General features: G+C 38.5%; 1 protein-coding gene across 3 annotated transcripts in view; it reads left to right on the plus strand.

Moving 5' to 3' along the window:
* Positions 1 to 22,670, plus strand: part of LOC109997011 (metal transporter CNNM4) — a 44,302-nt gene extending 21,632 nt beyond the window's left edge. Inside the window, exons 5-9 of one of the 3 annotated variants that reach the window (XM_065947753.1) lie at positions 10,076 to 10,172; positions 11,825 to 11,887; positions 15,275 to 15,331; positions 16,761 to 16,939; positions 17,628 to 22,670. In XM_065947753.1, the coding sequence (XP_065803825.1) occupies positions 10,076 to 10,172; positions 11,825 to 11,887; positions 15,275 to 15,331; positions 16,761 to 16,939; positions 17,628 to 17,888 (657 nt within the window). In that variant the 3' untranslated portion in view covers positions 17,889 to 22,670. The remainder of the gene's footprint in view (positions 1 to 10,075; positions 10,173 to 11,824; positions 11,888 to 15,274; positions 15,332 to 16,760; positions 16,940 to 17,627) is intronic. The other 2 variants (XM_065947759.1, XM_020651366.3) reach the window with 2 other exon arrangements.
* Positions 22,671 to 23,967: the final 1,297 nt, after the last annotated feature.

Below are 23,967 nucleotides of genomic sequence, written 5' to 3' on the forward strand. Positions count from 1 at the left end.
TCAAAGTTCTCGATCGCAGATTAAAATGTATTCCAGGAGTTACAGATTCAATGCAGACTACACCATTACATTTTAGGTTCTTGTTCCTATGAGGAGTCAGTGACTAAGCCTGTGTTTGTGTGCTGCTCATATTTGTCCTGTAAACACGTTTATGCTCTCACATTCCAGGAGTGCTTATTTGGAAACGGAGGAAGGGCAGAGAGGAGGGGTAGTGGAAATGAAAAAGAAGTGAAAGACACACAAGGATAATTTTAAATTGACACTGGTTATTTTTAGATGTATAACAATAGCATATTGGTTCCAAAAAATCAAAAAGTGATGTTATGTTGAAGCAAGTGTTGAATGTAGGAGAATGCTTGGGCATTTTTGCATGTTTGAGAACTGAAATGAAAGTCCAATGTAGGAACCTAATGAGGAACTCGATATATATCTTACATCTGATCTGGGTAATACATCTTACATCTCATGCAGAATTATGAAACAAAGTAAAGTTAAAGTTCAGCCAGAGTGATAAATAGCTTCTCCACTGTCATTTACAGTACATGGCTCTTCAGTTTTCTGATTTGAAATCCAAAAGTGCAATCCTCTTTTGTAGTGTTTTTTAAATTCTATTCCACTTTGTTTCTTTAACTCCAGCTCTCTTTGAAGAATCATCACATTAACAATGATGCAAATCTTCCATGACAGCCAGGGGTGTTTGGGAGAGCACAGCAACACTCTTTAGTCAGTGCAAACTACATTAAGCAACTTTTTGTCACACAATTTTTTGGGCAACAAGCATGCTACCTTTCACTAAAGGTCTGCCTTTTAAAAGACTCTTTGTGTGTGAGAGCCTGGACACAGTGCACCTAGTGATACCATGCAATAATGTCTATGGGCTTATTACAAACAAGCGACAAATACAGATGCCTTGTTTTTCTCCTAATTCAAAGAGTTGAATTAGTTGATCGTGAGGATTTCATTAGTCTACGCTAGCTTAAATGTAGCAAAGTTATAGTTTTTTTTCAATTATTTTATTGACTTTTGTCAGTTTGAAATTTCAAACGAAGAAAAACATTCAACCTATAACGTTTATGAAAATTAACTGACAAAGTGAAGATAAATGAAAGTAAAGAAATGATAATCTGAGGGACAGAGTTAATAAGAATACATTGAAATAAGATATTACATTTATAACAGGAACATCAATCAATCAACATAAACCAGTGATGTCACTTTCTTCAGTGTCAGAAGTTGGGGCTAAAAAGTTTGCGGTTCAAATGAAACCTGGGCCTGTGCTTGCCAGCAGTCTTTTATAGAGGCTAGCAGCTTAAAGGTGCACTATGGAGTTTTGGTAGAGGAATTTGAAAGTTGGAGAAATGTACAGATCCTGTGGTATATATTCAGAACTCTACACACAAACTGTCCTCAGAGGAAAATTTGGTCCCTGTGACACTGTTTCAAGATAAAATGCTACGCTAGAAGTTATGGTGGGAGGCCCGCAACAGCGAAACTGTTACTCTTCTCGTAGCTGTTTAACTCCAAACAGTGTTCATGGGACCCATTTCTTCCTTTGAATAAAGTTTGTGAGTTAAGAAAATATGGCATAAAATTGTTTCACTTTTCCAACCTTCACATTTCACTACCAAATCTACTTTTCAGGTTCAATGACCTGCTATTAGCAGAACACACTGGAATCCTAGAGTCCCTCTCAATGGATTAGTTACATTATGGGTAAAGTTGGTTTCAGGTTGTGTCAATGAGGAACATTATGTCATATAACTGTATATTATCTAATGCATTGATTTGGAGCTGTGTTTTTTTAACTCTTTTTTTAAGTTAAAAGAATGAAATATTTGTGGTCAAAGCTTGTGGCTCAACAGAGGTGATTAAGTTGGGAAGAATGTGGAGTGTGTGTGCGTGTGTGTGTGTGTGTGCGTGTGTGTGTGTGTGTGAACCGTATGCATATTTCTTTTTTTATCATTGATGTGTATGTCCAATGTGTGGGAGTGTGGTAGACTCATGAGAACTAAAAACCCTCAGATACTGATTACTCACTGACCTTATTCCATCTCTTTTAAAGTGTGTGTGTGTGTGTGTGTGTGTGTGTGTGTGTGTGTGTGTGTGTGTGTGTGTGTGTGTGTGTGTGTGTGTGTGTGTGTGTGTGTGTGTGTGTGTGTGTGTGTGTGTGTGTGTGTGTGTGTGTGTGTGTGTGTGTGTGTGTGTGTGTGTGTGTGTGTGTGTGTGTGTGTGTGTGTGTGTGTGTTTTCCCAGTCGTGATCTTCGCTGTCAGCAGACAGGCTGTTTGTTTATGACCAGTGTGATTCATGCAGCTATGAAGATGCTCAGTGTTTCTCATAGAACAAGGTCAGACTACACAAAGGCAAAGTTAGATCATTGGTGTGTTCTCAGGCTTTCTCCAGCGTCTGGAAAAGTGAATTATGTTCAGACCATATACTATATATCCTGTGTTTTAGTTCTTTGGTAATAAACAGGAAATATTTGGGAAAAGCAGGCTTGTTTTTTTTTTTTGTTTTTTTTTTACAAATGAGACTTACCTCTAACGAGCGTTCTCCCTTAAGTTGTGTTGTTTTAAGTTTTCTGGTTGACACTTTGCTTATCCAGTCTACATGCGTTTGGGGACTTGGAGAAGGCTTTTGACCGTGTCCCTCAGGGGATCATGTGTAGGGTACTGCAGGAATATGGCAATCCAAGACTGTTACTACGAGCCGTCTAGTCCCTCTATGGCCAAAGTGGGAGCTGTGCATTCTCTGCACAAAGTCAGACACGTTCCTGGTGCGTGTTGGCCTCTGCCAGCGTTGCCACTTGTCATCGGTTCTGTTTGTGATTTTCATGGACAGGATGTCAAGGGTTCCCAGTTTGGGGGCCTCAAAATGTAATCTCTGCTTTTTGCAGATGATGTGGTTTTGCAGATGATGTGGTTTTGCAGATGATGTGGTTTTGTTGGCTTCCTCATGCTGGGACCTTCAGCAGGCATTAGGGCTGTTTGCTGCCGAGTAAAAAGTGGCTGGATGAGTGTCAGCACCTCCAAGTCCGAGGCCATTGTTCTCTGACAAAAAACAGTGGATTTCTCTCTCTGGGTGAAGAGTGAGTACTTGCCCCATGTGAAGGAGCTTAATTATCTCGAGGTGTTGTACATGAGCTAGGGGATGAGCCGTGAGATTGAAGGACGGGTTGTCTCAGAGTCGACAGTATTGCAGGCGTTGTGCCGGACTGTCATGGTGAAGAGGGAGCTGAGCCTGAAGGCAAAGCTTTCGGTTTACCTAAAATCTTCAATATTTTCCTTATTGAGAACTTGAGAGCCACAAATTACACCGAACATGCTGTATTGACTAAGGGCGCGGTCACACTGGCCATCTGTACCGTGTCGTACTCAAGCACGATTGGACCCACGCTGCGCCAGTCCCACGCTAGCCGGCACGGCCCGCGGTCACACTGGCCAGGACTAACCGTGCCTAAAAGCACGATTACCTCTTGTACATAACATTGTCATACAATGCATGCATGCTTTATGTTATGAAGTGTGCTCAGTTGACAAACAGGAGGACCGCGTCTGCACATCGGAGAACAACACAGAGAACATGACAGCTACTTTGTGGCTTATATTGAGTCATTTTAGTCAGATACAGACATGAAACTCTGGATTTCTCCACAGTGAGGGCTGTCAGCGTTGTGTACCCGCGTGCTTGTGCTCGTGCATGAAGTGTACCGTGCCTGAGCACGGAGCGGAGCGGTCACTCTGGCCAAACGAACTGGACTTGTTAATGGCTGATGTAAGACTGAACAGTTTCCTCTATTAGCTTGTGCAAAGCCACTGAGTCATTTACAGTGACACACACACACACACACACACACACACACACACACACACACACACACACACACACACACACACAGACTGTATACTCATTTTATATTGATGTTTTCACCTTTTTGAGGTCATATGATTGCTGTTTTCATATCTTATATTTAGGCCCAGTTCCAATAATCTTTCCATCTCTCTATATCTGTATATGTATCTATAAAGCCAATTCCAACTCTTACATTGTCAATGCTTCCTTTATCTTTGAAAGGATGGCTCTCTTTCAGTACCTGTTCTTGTTCCTGTTATTGGTACCACTTTAGCCTCATATGTTGTGGGGCCCGTATTAATATCAGGCATGTTCATGGACACTAGGCACCCCCCCCCCCCCCAGTCTCATATATTGTTTTTGATATTTTATTTTATTATCTTGTTCAATCATACTGTTAGATATTCCTGTACAAAGGCACCATGATATTTTAGTTGGTACATTTGTGGGTCAAATCGAAGAAGTATCACACAGGCACTTTTGGGGCAGCTCTGGGCAGCACAGGGGTCTTTGATGCCGACCCAGTCGATCCAGATGTCCGAGAGTGTGCAGCCACGCTGAGTTGATGTGTTTGTGTCTCTGTGTTTCACACCGAAGTAAAAGAATAATCATAAAACCCATGCACACTTGGTTCTTTGTGTACAAGTGTGCAACAATGTACTGGAATCTCTAGGCTAATGTCTTGATCAAGCAGCAACCCGCATGGTTTAAAATAAAATGCAGAAGTGTTAAAAATGGCAAAAGCCAATCCTCATTAGGTTCTCATATTAAAATCTAATTTTTTTTCAGCAGAAATAAACATGTTTACAGCCTGGGCCTTCTGTGAAAACAAAATTGGTATCAATAGCTGATCTTCTTTATTGTTTAATTTAAACATTGCTATTTTCTCTTAATTTCCAAGCAAATTAGTTCCTAAGCAAAACCAACTTCACTACATGTTTATTGTTGTTACTATGACAACTAAAGTCCCATGACTTTTGTAATAATTACCAGAACAGTCACTTTATTTCATCCCTTCTCGCACATCCACGTCCAGAATTCAATGAGCTGTAGAAAAGCAAAAGAAGTAATCGTTGACTGACCTTGATGTGTCTCTACACTGAAATAGAAAAACTCTTCACAAGCACAGCTAAGTAATAAATAACCACTGAGCAGTCACAAAAATAGGTTGTTTTTAAGAAAGCTGTTGTGCATAACATACATCATGCAGAGCCTTTACTGTATGTCTCATTTGTTATAGAGAGAGACCGAAGATAGGACACAAAGTTCTCACTCCCGTTGTTTATGAGTCACACCATAGCGACTTGAACTTTGGCCAAGACCCACCTATAGCTCAGTTCCTCCTGCTCATGTCTCACCAAAAACACGTCATAAACACACATTCCTGTTTAAACTTCAAGCTGAAAGACACAGCTCTCAGTTATAAATAAGAATGGGACGTTGTTCTGCTCTTATTAGGTCAAAGTATCAAGTTTTCTAAAGTGTGTTACTATTCTTATTGTCACTTTCCATTTGACTTTTCTGGGTTTATGCATTCTGGTTCTTTTTTTTTCCCGTATTTACAGTTTTGGTCATAAACCAGTAATATATTGATAGCAAATAACGAATAAACTGTTGCTTGATAACATGGATTTTCATTCTAATGCCAAGACATAAGACTATAAATAAAGGAGTATAAGAAAAGTATCTGTGTGTAGTATCTAAATCACACTATCGCTTCCTTCTGCACTTTTGACAGTTCTTGTAACTTTTTAGCACTTTTAATCCCACAATTCCATCAAATCTTGACTCAAATATACTGACTCTTATAGGTATGTGACTTCACATTTAGCCAGCAAATCCTGATTTCCCGACTTTAAACAAGTAAGAAGGACAACAACATTAGGAACGGGAGAAATTTAAATTGAAGCAATCCAGACTGTTTTAAATGTGGTAGATCATGTTGTGTTTATGTTGGCAGTGCTTGTAATGGGATGCTCTTGTTTTCATATTGCACTGCTATATTTCTACAGAAGTGAAACATCAGGCTAACCATAAGACTGAATACTAGAGACGGCCTTTGACACAGTTTTTGTTATTTTTCTGTTGACCTCGTGTCCTCCTGCTTATTTGGAGAGAAAGGCTGAGTGGAGGAGTTTTCAGTTGGTTTGCAATCTGCAATCTCATCTGACTTAATCTTACACACTGCTGAAATTTGAACAACAGTTTGTAAAGGGCTTCACTTATCCCAAAATTGATCATATGCATCACATTTGGCACTAGTGCTTTTCACAATAGACATATAGAATAAAATCGATGTGGTTACTGTGTAACAAATGTTTCTTAATTTGCTTTCATCTGCAGCCACCTGCCAGCATGTGACTTCCACAAATGTGTTTCAAATAGACAGCGGTTCTGTCTGAACTTTGTCTTATGGAAGTGCTTCTTAGATCCATGTTCGAGCAGGTTTTTTGAGTTGGTGTCCCAGACTATCTCTGCAGAGGCTGCACAATACACAGTTGTTTGTCATACCAGACAGAAATAAGTATGATACCAGCCTTTGACAGGGGGATACTTCCGTAATAAAGTATCTGGACTGTGTTAGCCCTCTCAGAGCCCTACTTTTTAATACAAAATGTTGCTGCAGTATATTGTATAAGTGTTGGCAGGCTGTACCGTCAGTGCAGATCAGGGAAAACTGGTCTGACCAGAGCCCCATCAGGTTTTACACCTCTCACTCTTATCCTCCGCCTCCCTCTGTTTCTATTCTTTCTCTCGTCCCTCCCCCGTGCCTCCCTTTTTAAATTAAACTGCATCCATGCGGCAGCAGCTTGGATAACTGCAAATCACCTCAGAGTCTGCATGCTTGCGCTGTTTTCTTTTTGTGTGTGCATGTGTTACAGGTTAAGTATTTGACCCTAGCTCAAGCTCTCACACACGCAGAGTCAGCCATATGTTGAGGGGTGATATTTACAGTATTTACAGAGCCAGAGGAGGCTTGCAGCGAATCTCTGCTTCTATTTCAGCAGCGAGTTGTCCTTGAGCAAGGCATTTGACCTCTGCTTACTCAGTGGCCAAAGGTAGAAGTCTGTAGTTGTTTTGAGCAGGTGTGAATGTGTGAAGCTGTGAATTTGGACCTGGGGTGGCACGGAGGCATCCATCCTCTCTCAAAGAATTAACCTTTCAGAATAAAGATAGAAAATAAGTATCTCCACATGCAGAGAGCTCCACGAGCAGAGCTGACAGATGACAGATGGAAGTGTTGTCCTCATTAAGACGATATGTTTTCACTTTCTGGACGAAGACTGCCTGAGATCTATTTGTGAACATCAAAGCATGACTATGAAGCACAAAGAAAACCAGGAAGCAAAAAGCCTGAAAAAGGAAAATGAGGGTGGTGTGTTTTACAGGCTGGACTGCAGGGGATAATATATAGAAGTTATGACAACGCATATTTTACACATGGACACACTTGATTGAATGCTTCTAACGTCAATTCGCATTGAACCAAAACAAGTCTTAGTTGTGCTCTGTCGCCTTAAGGATCAATGATCATGACTTATTATTTTTCAGGACAACTTTCACTCTTTAGTTTGCGCGACTAGCCACATCAAAATTAGTTACAGTGTCAAAGAAATAGCAAGACCTGAAGGATTAGAGGATTCATTGCGTCCTTCATTTTCTATCATCTTTAATCATTTACACTTGAAAATGAATTGGCTTTGATTTGCGTCTCACAAAGATGAGTCATGAGGTGCTTTACAGGGACACAACATGTGAACTATAAAATGCTGTAAAATCCTCATGGCCATTATACTCAGGCATCCAATTTATAGGCTAAATGTACACATGCTGGGCGAGAAAGCATTGCTCGCTTTCTTTCGAAGAGTTGTTCTTATTGAATGTGAAAAGTTAAGACTTGTGCGATGTGCCTCTTGCTAAAGCTCATGCAACAGTATACATTAAAATTGTGATCAGATGTGCTGGTCTAATTTTAAAGCCATTCTACTGAGCAAACACTTAATAGATATGTTTCAAATATAATTACAGATAAACCAGAACTATATGACAAACATTAAGGTACAACCCTGAAGATAGAAAGTTCGATATCATGACAGCATGAACAATCTGTGTTTTTGCATAGACGGAAAAGTCTGCAGGGTCAGACTTCATGTACAGTTTAGATGTGATCAGTGTTGACATCCATTGAGATGTTTCCAGTTGAGTTTCAGGAAGATGCTGTGAGATAATTCAGCTCAGTGTTTGTTATTTGAGAGGTCCACTTGAACTTCAGTGACAGACACCCCAGCCCCCTACCCACCAATCACACTCTCCTGTAATTTCCAAGTCAGGTTTCTAAAATTGGCTTGCAGCCTTAAATTGCAGCAAGGGTGGCTATATCCGACTGTTTATGACTGTAAACATTCACTCTCTCTGCTGTGGTAGTCAAAGTCTGGAGATCTTGGAGAGAAACTTACATAAAAAGGTAAAAGTAAAGACAAGTAAGTCTGATAAAGTCTAATTTGATTGCCTTGTTAATGTAAATGCATTAATTTTAATTTTCTCTTTTTATTATATCACCTGGAAGATTTTACATGCAGTTGTATCTAACAGGGAAACACATTTTGAACCTTATAAACTATACATTTGTCCATGAAACTTAACTGCAAAGTCTTTGCATAACAGAAAAAACATCCCAAGTTTCTTTTTCATTATGGTTTTGACTGGTTGAGTCTTTGAAGAACATCATGACGTCTTAAGCCCAACTTTATAATCCACAAGACTGCAGAGGTCATTTAACTAGACGAATGAAGTTGCACCAAAGAAATAGTGATCTGAAAGTGACTTTAATCATTTTCAGGTACAGCTAGCTCAATGTGCTGTCTTGTTTGTCCTTTCTTTTTGTCTCCCTATTATTTTACCACCTGTTCTGCTTTCATCAGCCGTGTGTGTGTGTGTGTGTGTGTGTGTTGATGAGTGCGCGTGTGTGTGTAGGGGAGATGTGGGAGGATGGAGGGAGGACAGTGTGGATTAACTGTGCTGTGTTGTTGCTGCAGTTCACACATTCCAGTGGGCCGATTCAGGCCAACTCACTGTACCAACACAGAGGCCTGTCCTCTCACCCTCTCACCTCACCCTGACTTTAATGTCTTCTTCCCCCTGCTGAGCCACCTTGATTATTACTTTGACAGAGAATTCAATATTCCCTCTGAAGCCACTTCTCTTTTTTCAAATGATAAAGGGGTCGGATTCACAGTGTCTTTAATTAAGGCCAAAGTACCAAAGTAAACATGTGTTCTCCAACAAATGATGCTGAGCCCCTCTGGAGGAATCATTTAAATATTTACTACTATACTGTAAGTCACCCTGTTTTAGCCTTTAACTATACTGCCCTCTACAGACCAGAAATTGTAAGTTCAGAAAAACTTGATTTTTTTCAGTCTGTCTATAAAAAATAGACTTGTGTTGTCCTGCTCTGTTTAGGCCTGAGACGGTTACTGGACCTGTTTTTTTGTTTGCTTGTTTTTAGGTGGAGGGCGGGGGGCAATGTTTGAGGTATTTTTGAGCTATTATGAACCATTTCCTGGTTCCTGATTCTGAAATGTAAGGATTTGATTCATTTCTTTTCAGTTTACAACGTTAAACTGAAAAACTATCTCATGGTCTTAAAGTTAGTTCATTTACTTTAGATCCTTAAACAGCTGATAAGCTTCCAAAAAAGCTATTCACATGACCTTAAGTAGATTTTTTAGGTGCCACACCATCTATCTGCCAACTTTCATCTGTGAATGAATGCAGCTTCTTAAAAAAAACCAAAAAAAAAAAAAACATTCAAAGTAAAATAAACTTCATCCTCACTCATTTCTTTCTTGGAATAATGTCCAGTTGGTAAATAATACAAACAGTTTAATACAGGAAATAGATTAAGAAAGGGATTAAGGGACTTTCTCTTGGCCTGCATGTGAGGAAAGTCTGTGTGTGTGCTTTGTTAACATCATGTGATATTGCAGATAACTTCTTGGTCCTTTTGATAAATCACAAGTTTTTAAGTCAGAAAAATGTGCTACTCTGCACAGGTAAAGTGTCTAATCCCATTATAAACAACTTTGACTTTCTATAGACTACATATACAGTAAGTCCAACATGCATCTTTTTATGGTGTCAGGTTTTTGATACTGACACGGCTGTAAACTCATATAAAACATCTTTTTTTGTCTCATGTTTTTTCCCCTCTTTTTAATCAGGGACGTGTGGAGGTGGAGGCCGGCAACGAGAACATGAAGTTTGAGACCGGACCTTTCTCCTTCTACGGCGTCATGGCACTCAATGCTCCCACGCTGGGTTAGTGTAAAACTCCTCTCCTCTCCTCTCCTCTCCTCTCCTCTCCTCTCCTCTCCTCTCCTCTCAACTCCTCTCCTCTCAACTCCTCTCCTCTCCTCTCCTCTCCTCTCCTCTCCTCTCAACTCCTCTCAACTCCTCTCCTTTCCTCTCAACTCCTCTCCTCTCCTCTCCTCTCCTCTCCTCTCCTCTCCTCTCCTCTCCTCTCAACTCCTCTCCTCTCCTCTCCTCTCCTCTCAACTCCTCTCCTCTCCTCTCCTCTCCTCTAATGCGCTGTTAATTAATTTCTAGGGTTAAATGAGAATTTGCCTCTACCGTCACCTACTGACAAGATGAGTACAAAAGCCTCTTCAACACAAGTTTGTGAAACGTCAACAATGAACACATCAAATCAAACCCAGAAAAAACAAGAACCAAAGAGGCAAACTGTGTTCTGGTGGCATGTCTTCCAACAGCAAACACTGATATTGCTTATATGGTAGTTAATTAATACAGTACATACAATATACAACCTGAACGGTATAATCTCTCTGCAGGACATTTTATTATTATTATCATGGGTCGTATTATCAAATGGCATTTACAAAAGAAAAAAGCATTTAGAAGAAATGCCTTATGCCAGGTTTGTGTTCTGTTGGCAAATACACACAAAAAATTACACTGACAGCGAAACAACCACAAGTAAAGTCATAATAATCTGCACATACTGTATGTACTAAAATAAAAGTCTTAGCAAGTTTTCAGCTTATCTTGAAGCATGTTGTTTGGTGGCTGGAAATGACAGAAGCTGATAGATTCATGGCAACACGATGTGAAGATCTGAGTTTGGAGCAGATTGTGATGGACAAATAAACTCCATCTGGTGTTCGGTGTGAATCAGTCAGTCAATTGTCACACTGTGTCATCTTGCGTGAAATGGTGTGTGAAAATTCACCTGCTATCTGCAGACAAGTGTTGCTGGTATGTTAATGAGTTGGAATAAAATCTCCATAAAGTGTTGATATTCTCCTCTTAACATTCAGCTGATGGACTATTTGTCTGCTGTGCATTTGCGTTAATTTCATCTTTCCATTCCTGTGTTTTTCTATGTTTCAAACCCTGTTTAGGAATATAAGAGTAGGGCAGGAGGATGTAAAATATATATAGGCTATATTATTTCGGCCTATTGCTCCATTACTCTACATTATGGAGGGTGTAAGTAAGATTCATAATGTGTTAGGAGGCTATTTGTCACACTCTTGAATCTAACTGATTTTAAGGTGGAAACTCAGATGAATAATCTTAATGTTGGGTAATTTAACTTTTTCTTGACCTATAGAAAGACTTGAACTTCATTGCTCAATTCTTTAGCCGTCATTTCCTCTCACCGGTGTCATAAACATTCATCCATGTCATCAAAGTTGTGATGGATCAAATCTTCAGAAGCAGCTCAACAACAGCCGCCATGACTAAATAATCTCAACTGTAACATCTCATGTGTGATGTTCCCTGGAGGAGGATTTCACCCGTATTTTGCATGTACTCTTCCTGTTTGGACTCAGATCTGTCTATCTGCTTCCCTCTGTGTCACTCACTATACCTTACCCCCTTCAAACCCCCCCCCCCCCCCCCTTCCCTCTGTTCCATGGATCTCCTCCTCCCTTGTCTCCTCTCAGTGGCTGCTCCTCGTCCTTGCCTTCTCTCCTTTAAGAGGTTTTCTCTGTTCTCTCGGTTGCCAGGTAAACTCCGGCATGTCTGGGTCCTCTAACACCAAGGAGGGGTAGGGCTCAAGGGTGGGTGGGCGGGGCCTGGCTTTGATTCGCCAGGTATGTCTTTGAGGTTTTCTTACTTCAAAAACATCTGATCACAGAGAGCAGAAAATGTCTGATGCTCTGCTCTTTATGGGTTAAAACAATTAGTTTTGGTTTCTTAATTCTTCAATATATTGCCATACATGAAATTCTGGCCCATAGACTGCAGTGTAGCACTAGTTGTTGTCACTGTGTGATCGTAGTAAACATTTATCCCGAAGGACGGCGAACAGCTACAAGATTACGGCTTCTTTTTGGCGAATAAGCTCTTTGATCAACCAAAACAACCAAACTTGCACCTGATTTTACTGAGTCAACAATCTATTTGGCAGGATTTTGCAGAGCAGATGAGTAGGAGGTAGTGAATCCATCTCATATCAGCAAACATGTGTAGGTGTAGGTCGGTGTTTTTGTAACTGTACAGGACAAATTTAAACCTTATTTTTCACAAATACATTTTTCTGTTCAGGCTTTACTGAAGGTAGAGTGACGAGTGTCTGCTTTTTGGACTCTATTTTCCTTGATTTATGATTGATTGATTTATCCAGGTGTGTCCAGAATAGAAGGGATAATGGAATATAAAGGTCACTGCTTAATACTTAGGTAGGTGTTCTTTTTCAGGAATAAAAATGGCCACATGAAGGTCAGACAGCTCAAACGAAGGACAATGAGCAGACCACTGTACTGCATTATTATTATAGTAAGTATCAGGAATTAATGGACATCCTGCAGCCACTCAGAATCAAGTATTCAACAAGACCATGGGGTATAATTGCTAACTAACTACAACTCCCATATAGAGAAGCAATAGATATGTTGGAAGCTTTTTACAAAGAGTGTGAGTCCATTACACACTTTGTCCAACAGGGAGCGCTGTCAGGTTTGTTTATCAACTTAAAAATTTTGCACTGAGTAAAAGATACAGGAAAGGGGAAGAGTGACTGTTCATTTGAGTCACTCTTTTAAACAAGAAAATACCTAAAAAAGGAAATATTGCTTTTTTTGGTTGTCATGGTAATTAACCTTCTTATGAACTTTTATTATTAAGAAACTAAAGAAAATCAAGAAGTTCTTAAGAATCTTCTCAAGTGTAATTCCTGATAGATTTTCTTGGAAACAGTGTCATTTTTTAAGAACTTCCTTACTTTTTTAATAAGAGTCTTCCTAAGTTCTGTCTTTAGAAAATGTTTGTGAATCCGACCCCAGGTTCTTAGTACTTGTGATGAACGTTTCACTACCGTCTGACACTTCACAGACCAAACTTTTATAGAAATATAATCTGCAGAAAAAGATATTGAAATAATCATCAATTAGAGTTTGTGTAGCTGGAGTGTTTTTACATTTTATATGTTAGTGTAAAAATTGTATAGTGTATTTTTAAGGGTTTTATAAAACTCTCAACTCTCATACATTGAAAGCCAGTTTCAAAAATAGTTCTCATACATCTTCTACCCCTTTAATGTGTAAATCTTTATGCTTTAAGTGCTGGGAATTTAACTATTTGAATACCAGGGTTTGCCTCCTAAGTACAAATGTTTTGTCAAACAAGTCCCCTCCTTTATATCTTTTGGTAAGTGAACTTTCGCTGCATCATCCGCTTAGCCCAAGATGGTTCTGATTTATTTAAAGAAATACAACAAATTTAGAGTGTATTTTTTCCCCTTCAAGTTGATTTCTTATGGGCTAACCTGGACCTTACAGAAGACTTCAGTGTAAGCATAGGCATGGAACATAACAGAAGATGAAAATGGGGGACTCATTGTTTAAACGGGCATGGACGGGTCAATTTCAAAGTAAAAAAAAAACAAAAACAAAAGTTGATCAATGAGCTCATCTGCCTGAATGTGAGCACATACCTTCAACTTGCAGGGTACTTAGAAAGTGATCACATGTTGTCTCTAATGTAAAGCAAGGATAGGACAACATCATGATGCACAAGATGTGACTTAAAGCCCCTCAAGCTGTTCGATCTTTGCAGCATTTTCACTTTGGATGAGTGATAGCCTCTGATGTTTTTCTCCTTCTGTTTCTTATATAGAATTTTTAGATGAAATATCACTGTTACTATTTCATCAGTAGGACAAGTAAAGGGGATACTGCAGAGTGTTGTCCTATCCCTCACTTTAGAGTTAGGTTCAAATCATAGTTTTCTAGATAAAAGGCATTTCTTTTCACCACAAAATCACAGACGCCCAGTTCCAAATGTTCCATCTTGTTTTTAATAAATGACATTTATTTTTATGTATTTTTTATTTTTTAAGGCGTTCTTAAACTGAAGGAAGTTTGGAACTGGGTCCATCACTTCTTTTTTTTTTCTTGTTGTTCTTTTCTTAATTTTTTTTCTTACATTTCACAAACACTAACACGTGTCACAAGTTTGTTAGCATTACTGATTTATTTTCACTTGAAGATCCAGCAGGTCACTTTTATGTCAATGCAGGGCTGAACAAAATAGAAAGACATTTATTTTAATTATTATTTATTTAATTATAGTGTGACTCACAATAAGTTGGAATTATCATTTTTGGATCCCAGGTTTCATTTTCTCTTACAATATCGAATCAAAGTCTTGCTGATGTGACATTTGGGCTGTTTGCCAAACGAATGTTTTCTTTATCACTCGAACAAAGTTAGTAGCATCTCTGTAGAAGCAAGGTGCTTCATTTCAATGCTATTTCTTCAAAAATATTACCTTTTCCCAAAACTTCAACTTCTACACTTTGGACATTTGTATTTTATTCTAATTTTAATGATGTTTCAATTTATTATCAGCCCTTTTTGATGCCCAACAAGGACCTTCAAATCTTTACAATATACTGTATTTGTAAACCTAGATTTTTAGTATAGAGCTCTGTGCCATCTTAATGCAGAAATTCTTCTGTTGGGTCATAGTGACTTGTAGCCAAACATCTTCCTAGAGTTCAACTTTTGCCAGCATCGGGTTCATGTAAGGCACTATGACAGATGCTTAATAAATGTAAAATCAAGACATTGTACGGCTGGCACAAAAAAAGCCTCTGACATCTGTGCAATAAGAGTCATTTTAAGTGCAAATTACAAGATGAATGACGGCTCAGAATCTAAATATGTGAGAGCTATGGTTTTAAAAGTTGAAGATGAATTTTAGATTAACAGGATCTTGTTCAATAAAAGTGACCTGCTGGATCTTAAAAGTCAATGTTTTATTATCAAAATAATACATATTGTCTCATGACTAAGTGAAATCTAACCACTAACTAGAAAACTTAGCCGTAGATTTCCAACATTAACTAGCTAGCTTAATTCAATGAACGCTAACGCAGTTGACGTGTCCAGGTAAAACAGTTTCCTATGACTCACTGAGGCCCCCTGCAGGACGACTCGCACTTACTGGTAATAATACACAGCTGGTAATGAGCATGAGTTTTGATGTGAGTGTGTGTGTGTGTGTGTGTGTGTGTGTGTGTGTCAGAAACATTTTGAGAGTTTCGTTTTGGATGGCGTGCAACAATAAGACCTGAACAAAGCTGTCAGCTGGATGACACCCTTGAGTTGTTAGTCATTGTGGTTTAAGGAGCAGATGTGGAAAATAACCAGAGGAAGGATTGGTGTGGGCTGTAGGCCAATTATTTAGTGATACTGTTATCAAGAAACTGTCAACAACGTAAACTAAGATGACTACTGCTGAATATTTTCGACTGTACCTACAACAAATAAAGCAGCGGTTTAACTTCAGATCCATAGGGCAGTGCGCAGACAATAAACTGGCAAGAATCTAGATTTTTGACTTAACATTTGGGACACTTTTCATTCAAAGTTACAAAAACAATTACCACTCCTGGCTTCTTAAATGTGTGCTTTTTCTCCTTTTGTCCGTTTCAAATCACTGAAAATTGTATCCATTTGTAAAGTTTATTCTTTGGCCCTGCGATATTATTAATGACCGACTATAAACCAAATATTTTCAATTAGAGATAGATAATTGATAAAGACAATAAAGTCATTCTGCCCTGCCTTGTACTTGGGTATTTATTTAACAAAAACCAGGAGACAAAAACAGACGGAAGTCTTTTGGGATGAAGATATTTTATTTTCATACTTCATTAACAGTAGTAACTGTCTGGGGATTTCTACATAAAACTGCTTTGTGATACGAATGCATCTCTTATATACTTATCTGCACTTTCTATTATTAAGATGTTATGTGAAACTAGGTTCATGGAAACATTTAATTATACAATGTTGTATTTAAATTGAATTCACTTTTTAAGAGTTGTTATACAGTTTTAAATGTGTCTTCTGTTAATGACGCACATGTCTGTTTGCATCTTGCACCAGCTGACAGATGATATAATAATAATAATACTTAGTAAGGATGAGAGTTGGCTTGAGGTAATGAGCACAAATTGAGTCACTGCTTGTTACGCTGTTGGAAAATTTTGAGTTTGGGCGCAGGTGTTCCCCCACGATGCTGCTGTGATAGTGAAACAAAGATAGCGTACAGTAGACAGACACAGTCATGAGACTGTTTCAAATGACTAAGACTTAGTCTGTGTAACACAGACATGACTTTTATTTGTTTGTTTCTTTGTGCATTCATCATATCATTATTATTAACCTGCATTGGAACCTACACTGCATCTTGTCTAAGTCTATCATTGATCTGTATTTGTATTATAGAGCCACCAATGGCTTTGAATATTCACCCAAACTGCGTCTCTCTGTAGTGATAAATATTATATTCTATCACATAATTATGTCTCAAGCTGCAAACAGGTGTTGTTGTTGTTAACCTTTTCTGTATTTGTGTACATGTTTACAGAGTTTCGTTCGCCGTCCAACGTCAGCGGGTTAAACCGCACGGCCTCTCTGAGTGGAGCCGACAGGACGGAGTCGCTCTCCGTCAGTGGCAGCAGCAGCCAGCTGAATAACAGCATCCCGTCGCAGCAGTACACACCAGACTTCTACGTCCGAGCACTCACAGACCTGCAGTTTGTCAAGGTTGGTTACAATTCAAAGCATGATGGAATTAGATGACTGAAAGGTACCCGCACAATTTCCTTTTAGAAAAACACTGCAAACACACACCATATTATAGTGTTTATAAGATCATGTATGACATAGGCAGTGAAAAAAGCTTAAAAGTTAATCATCGGTTCTTTTTCAGTTCACAAAGGATCTCTAAACTAAAAGATGGGTTACATTAACTGCCTCGAAACTTATATATTATATAATATTTCAGTATTTTGCAGAGGAATACTTAAATGGATTGAAACAAAAACAATTTGGGAGTGTTTCAATGAGAGCTTTAACAACAGTTGTTGTTTTGGAACTCTTTAGTTTTTTGGTAGAATTGCATGGTGGTGGGTTGGTCAGCATGGTCACCTCACAGCAGTGAGGTTCTAGGTTTAAACCAAGAAAAACGAAAGACGCAAAATTCCCTAAATGTCAGTCTGCTCCCTTTGAGATTCCTTTGGTGGAATTAAGAACCAGGAGCAGTATTCAGATTTATTGCAAAGCTCTCCTTTATCAGAAATAGCCTAGTTGCTTTGTGTTTAAGGCACAAAAACAAACAAGCAAGAAATGCAGAAGTCAAAAACCAAAGATATACAGTAGGAAGAAATAGGAATAATAGAAATGTTGCGAAAGAAACAGTTAAGACATTACTCTTATCCAATGTCTCTCTCAGATCACACGGTCCCAGTACCAGAATGGCCTGATGGCGTCTCGTCTGGACAGCACGCCACAGTCCCCAGAGAGCGGCCACAACATTGCCCGCATGGATCAGACCACTCCCCCTGCCACCACTGTCAACATCCCCATCACGGACCTGGGAACAGACTCCACCCCCATGGAGAACGGGCCGGACGAGACGACGCTCCTCCTCCTCAATGAGCAGAACTCTCCGCACACAGCCAACCACCACAGCCAGCTGGAGAACAGCATCTGACCCCCTGTCATACGTCTTTCTGCTACGTTTGCACGCGTGCACTACTACGCCAGAATGTATGCTGAGGAAGGGAGAAGCATGCGTGCGTTTGTGTGTCAGGGCGGATGCAGATACAAGCTTTTGCACAGCTGGCAATACATACAGAGACAAGCCATGTGCGTGCATATTGTGTAAATATGCAAGGAATGAACACAACGCTAGCAGACAGACATGCCAAAGTGTATGTTTTCCATCACGAACAGACTTAAAACACAACACTCATTTATGGTAGAGAGGAGTACCTGTATGTGTGTGTCTGTATGTTTCCACATGCTCCTTATTGTATTATCAAACATCTTAAGGACCTGCTTGACTGGACCAGAAAAGCTCCTTCTCCTCTCTCTCGCCCATCAACATTTTCTGTGTGCGTGTTGCTTCCAATTTCTTGTTCCTATTCAGAGACTCAGGGAGACCCCTTACCCAACCACCCTGCGTGTCGCATGTGTAGCAGCCTGCAACCCCCTCCCCAACACCCATACAGCTAGAAGACAAAGACGACCCAAGCATGTCAGCAGAGTTCACACAAATTAATATATGTTCCTTAAAAACTTATAGTGATATATTTATTGAAAATTCTGTGAGAGATGAACACACAAGAGAATTTTAGTGACTACTTTTCAGGCGGGGATGGGAGGGAAGGGGTTTGGGGTGGATTTATATAAATATATAAATATATTTTCCTTCTTGTTTCCTGGATAGAATCAGTGATTAGCCGAGAGCCTTTATCCCAGAGCTGTTAATAAATTCATCAGCAATTGACAGCCTGTCTGTACCGTGATTAAGACAATCGATCATTATGAATGTGGTAAATTAAGTGTGTAGGGTATATTAACTGTTGCAGACCCTCTTCTCTTGGTGAAATCTTTTATATTTGACCTGTGAAAAATGTCATGATGAGCAGTTTCCGTCTCAAAAAGGTTGTAGGTGTTTACTGATAAGAGAGGGTGATTTGTATGTGCATACGTATGTGTGTTTGTTTATGACCAAAATGGCCGTCACAACACTTGGCGGCAACAGAAACCAAAAGAGGAAAGCTTGATCACATTCTGATTAGAAAATACTAGAAAATCTGAGACTTCTATTTATTGAGGTGTGTGTGCGTGCATATATCCTTTTGTTGTATGAGGGAGAAATGTGATTTTTATTTTGCCTCGTGAAATTTTACATGTTTAATGATCATTTGATTTGGTTGCGTTTGGGTTCCTTTTTTATTATCTGTTCTGTGAGGGGGTCACTCTTGTCATACTGAACAGCTGACACATATTTTTTGTTTCGTGTGTTTCTGCAGACACACCGTTCAACCCTGGCCTCAGCCAATTTCATGGGAAACAATTTTGTATATTTACTGATTTTCACAAGGTCTTTTTTCACAGAAATGCTCACACTCCAGTTTTATTTTACTGTAAGTTCTGGTGAGATTTAAAAGGAAAATCAATCCTTAAAACTCAAGTTCTGTGTCTTGACTGAATTTTCTTTGCCTGATTTTAAGCAGAGCCACAGTGCTGTTTCTTTTTTTTGTGTTTTTGAAGTACATCAAGAAAAGTGATTAATACATTGGATTCTGTTCTGAAAGCCAAAGAGAGACAGCTGGGACACACACTAACTACATGTACCAGAATGCAATGCAGCCACATGAAAAGTTGTGTTTTTAGTAAGTTTCACCCCTGGTTTTACTCAAGTCTTTTCTGCTTCGCTTTGAGTATCTCTGCAAGTACATTTTTCATGTTTTTCCACATAAATCACAGGTGAATCAAAGGAGTTGCCCTCTGCTCTTCTCTCTAAATGGTGTGCAGAAAGTGATTTGGGGAAATGATAGTACATCGGGAGAAGAAGACGACACATGAGCTGTAGGGAAGTGGCTTCACCACAAAAACCAACCATAATTTTAACACTTTTATTTATAGTTTCTGAACTTCTAAGATAAAAACCTTACTTTTGACCACACATTTTGTAATCACTGAAGTCCATCTTTGTCAACAAACAAACTGTGTGAAAGTTAAACTAACAAAGCCCTATTTTGGTTTTGGTTGACCTGGCCTACTCTTTCTACCCTGTCAGAGGAATGATAAAGCACTTTTATTTCTGTTATTACAACTAATCTGAAACTGAAGCTTAACCAAATGGTGTCATTTCTGTTTTCGTGTGAATTTGGAATTACTTCATATCTTGAGGAAGCATAAATGTCACAAGCCCTCTGAAAACAAAAGCACACAAAAAACTGAAACATTTTCAGGACTCTTTGCTGATTATGAAAATGAAAAAGCAATTTAACAAATGAAAAAGCAATATAAGCACTCACCCAGCATCCTGTCCTGCTTTTGAGTATGGGAATACGAAAAATAACTAACAAAAATTGACGACAAGTTGTTTAATGCATTTTGTCTTTCAAACAGTATGCCAGTGATTTATCTTCAGGTTGCAAATATTTGAGCTGAATTTAATGATTTGTCTTTTAAATATTTCAGTTATTTTACATCCAGTTTATGAACATCCAAGTCATTTAAATTCACCTAAAGTTTAAGAATTAATTTTGAGGTTTTTTTTACACAGTGCTGTAATGAAGTTTGACTCAATGTGCTGAAAGCAGTACAATTTGAGTCCAATTGAACTTCTCCTTGAAAATAATGCTGTTCTGACAATTGTATTTTAACTTGAAATGTTCAGTCACATAATTCATATTTCACAACAATCAAATAAAAAAGGCAGACTAGACTTTTAAGTAATATCATATCATTGAGTTAAATTTCAGTGAAGCCAAGATTGCAGACTTAAATTTCATGAAAAGTTAATAATTAAAATGTGAATAAGTAGGATGGAATACATCTGAACTCAATATTGGCTCCTCGTGATTTGGAGGATTCATGAAAGTTAAGTTTAATATTTTGTGACCAACACGGTTGTTGAATGACAAAACAACAGTAACCCAGTACTAGATACAAAATATCTAGCTATTTATTTTATCACAACCAGCTGATGACATTTTTTGTCTGTTGTAGTCACTGAAACTGGTTAGGATGCCTGTTAACATATTTGCATACGGTAAGTTTCTAAAGCTAGCTTGGATTTGCTAACATCTGCTAAACTAGCTAGCTTGAGAACACCTTAAGCAAAATTTTGTTCAGTTTATCTTGAAGGTGTTTTCTTAAATTCGGAAAAGCAGCAGCACTTTTCTGGGATTTAGTGTCCATAAAAATATGACTGAAAGATATCTGGGTTTCAGATGTAGGCTACTTGATGGTAGAGTTGAGCTCTTGCACAGTAGCTATAGTTTGATTTGTTAGCATTTGAAAACCACAACATTTAACAACAAGCGTTATGTATAAGGGTATAGGGGGAGTCAACGCCTTTTTTAATAAGTTAAATTAACTGCACAGACCAAACCAAAGTTTAAATGTTAACAAGCTAAAGGCAGCTGCTGCTAGCAGACATAGCAATCTGTGTAAATATTGGACTCAAACTGGTTTCTTCATTGAAACATTGCATTGCCTCGGTCTGACTGTTGACACCTGTGATCTTGTGAATTTACCTTTAAACATACCGCTTGCTGCTTTTTTGTTCATTGTGGGGTATTTTTGCTCTAAGAGACGTGTATGGAGTACCAATGTCACAAAAAGGGTATGGACTAAATTAATGAAATAAAAGGTTTTTTATTTTTTATTTTTACATACTGTTGATCATTTCATCCAGTTTAGTTGTGGATTGTGTTTTAAACTGTTTGAGCAATATGTCTAAACCTTTGGATAAAATCCCAGGGAGTAAAAGTTCATAATATTTGATAAAAATAGCTTTATTTCGAGAGGAACTTATGCACTACCCATAGCCTATTATAACATATCAATATCTACATTTTACTCAACTAATGTGGTTCCTTTTTTGTATAGCCATTCATCTTCTGTAAAATGTTTTATTTTATAGATATTTTAAACATGAACTTCTGCTTTTGTAAGCGAAGAAAATACAGTATATACAGTCCATTGGAAATGAAAGCACTTTAGCATAGACAGCGGTATTTTCCCCCGAAAAGCCACAAATTTGCCGAAGTTCCTGGCAAAGTCGCTCTGTGTTAATACAGTTACTGACCAGGATTTCATAATCATCTTTGTTTGCAGACATGAAACAGATTTTCATAAATAACTCTGTCATGTCTCACAAACAAGAAGCTAAAGGAACTTGCTGACTCACCGTTCTGTTGCCTTCACTGTCTTGAAACAACTGTAATGGATCATTTTTGTGCTCATTCCTGAGTTATTTTTCACAAACCCACACAAACTCTCAATCCACTTTTTGTTGCTTTTTTGATGATTTTTATGACTGACATTGTTCTTGATTTTGTGCTTACTAATGTTCATGTTGGAGCACGCCAATCCCCCCCTCCCCCTCCCTTACTCCTGGTCAATTGTTCTGGGTTTTGGGTCATTATGTGTGTGTGTGTGCGTGCGTGCGTGTGTGTGCGTGCCTGTGTGCCTGTGATTCACAGCTGTTTTCTTGTTTTTGTACCATAACACTGTCAGTAATTGTGGGAAACAAAAATCTTTTTTTTATTTGTGGAATTGGGTTTGGGGTCGAAGAGCAACCGGTGTTGTGTTAGGGGGAATAAATGAATTGTCCTTCATTCTCTCTGGCATGCTTTAACTTAAAACAACAACAAAGAAACAAGGTGTAAATACTGTTTTATAATCCCTGTCTTAATGAGCTTTGAAGATGAAGAAAGTTATTAATAAACATGAGATATATTTCTCTATGGATCGTTGTGATTGGACTTCTTTTTAGGTTTCCCTTTTTTCAAAGATTTTCTCTTTAAAAGGTAGATGCACAATGTTACACAAAGAGAACACAAAGTAAAAGGAAAATAATGAGTTACTACAAGAGCAAACAAGCATATTCAGGTACATTTTTAGCCAAATTAGCCAATATACCTTTATAATCACTATTCTTTAAAACTTTAATTTAGATTTTTTAAGAAATTGGAGGGATTGTAGCCAAGAGAAAAAGACAAAATACAAAGATTATATTTGTAAAAATCTTCATAATGTACAATAATGTTGAAGTTGGAAAATAAAAGAGTTAGTGAAAGACTCAGTCTTAGTTGAAGCTTAAAAAAACAAGGAAAAACTGGCATTTTCTCTCACTGTCCATTTTAATTTGAGGAGGTGTATTGTTTATGATGTATTCAGATACATAAGTCACTCATCCTATAACCTGTTTCTGCATTTTTTGTTGCTGTAAATCATGTGTCATTTGTAATATTAACAACACTTCATCTTAGGTTTTCTCATGTAAGCATTTTACTTTGTCTTTCCTGGTTGTGAAAATTCTTGGAAGCAGAATTGATCAACATGAGGATTATAGATAGATAGGTTGGTCCTGCTTTATGCTGTATATTCAAACATAAATGACACATGATGATGAAACATCCATTTATTGTTTTGTTGGTTGCCAGTCAGGCAGGATTATGCACACACACAAGCGGGTTGGGTGTGGAGGAGGAAGAGTGTTCGATAGTTATGGAAAGTGAGGAATATTGAGCTTGAGACATCCTGAAGCTGCTGCTCCCCTCTTCTTACATCACTGGGAATTTTTGTTGTCGATCTAGTTTTGTAAGAAGTAAACAGTGTGTAATACAATAAGGTTTCTATTACACTTGGGCAGATGAAACTTTTGTCTAAGTAGGGCGAGTACAATGTAGAAACCTGCCCTTATAGGAGACAGAAAGAACAGTGCTCTTATTACAAGGTGTAATTTTTAGGTATGTCTCATCACATTATTCTTATTGTAGGAAATTATGTCCAAAACAAACCCCCCAGAGGGCTCAGCAGAGAAATTAACCACCACCTCAAATCTGTGCTAGCTCAAACACACACTGGCAAGAGGGTTCCAAAAGTTTGATGGTTCCCTGAATCAAACATGTCCAAGTGTCAAAGCTGACAGAATAGAGGCTAGAAGAGAAATGTAAGAAATGATCAATATCTCAGTATTAAAATGATTGAGTGATTCTTGCAATGGCCACCAGAGGGTTTCGTTCAGGGGCTAAAACGTATGT

This window comes from Labrus bergylta, chromosome 2, assembly GCF_963930695.1.
Source record: "Labrus bergylta chromosome 2, fLabBer1.1, whole genome shotgun sequence".
NCBI lineage: Eukaryota > Metazoa > Chordata > Actinopteri > Labriformes > Labridae > Labrus > Labrus bergylta.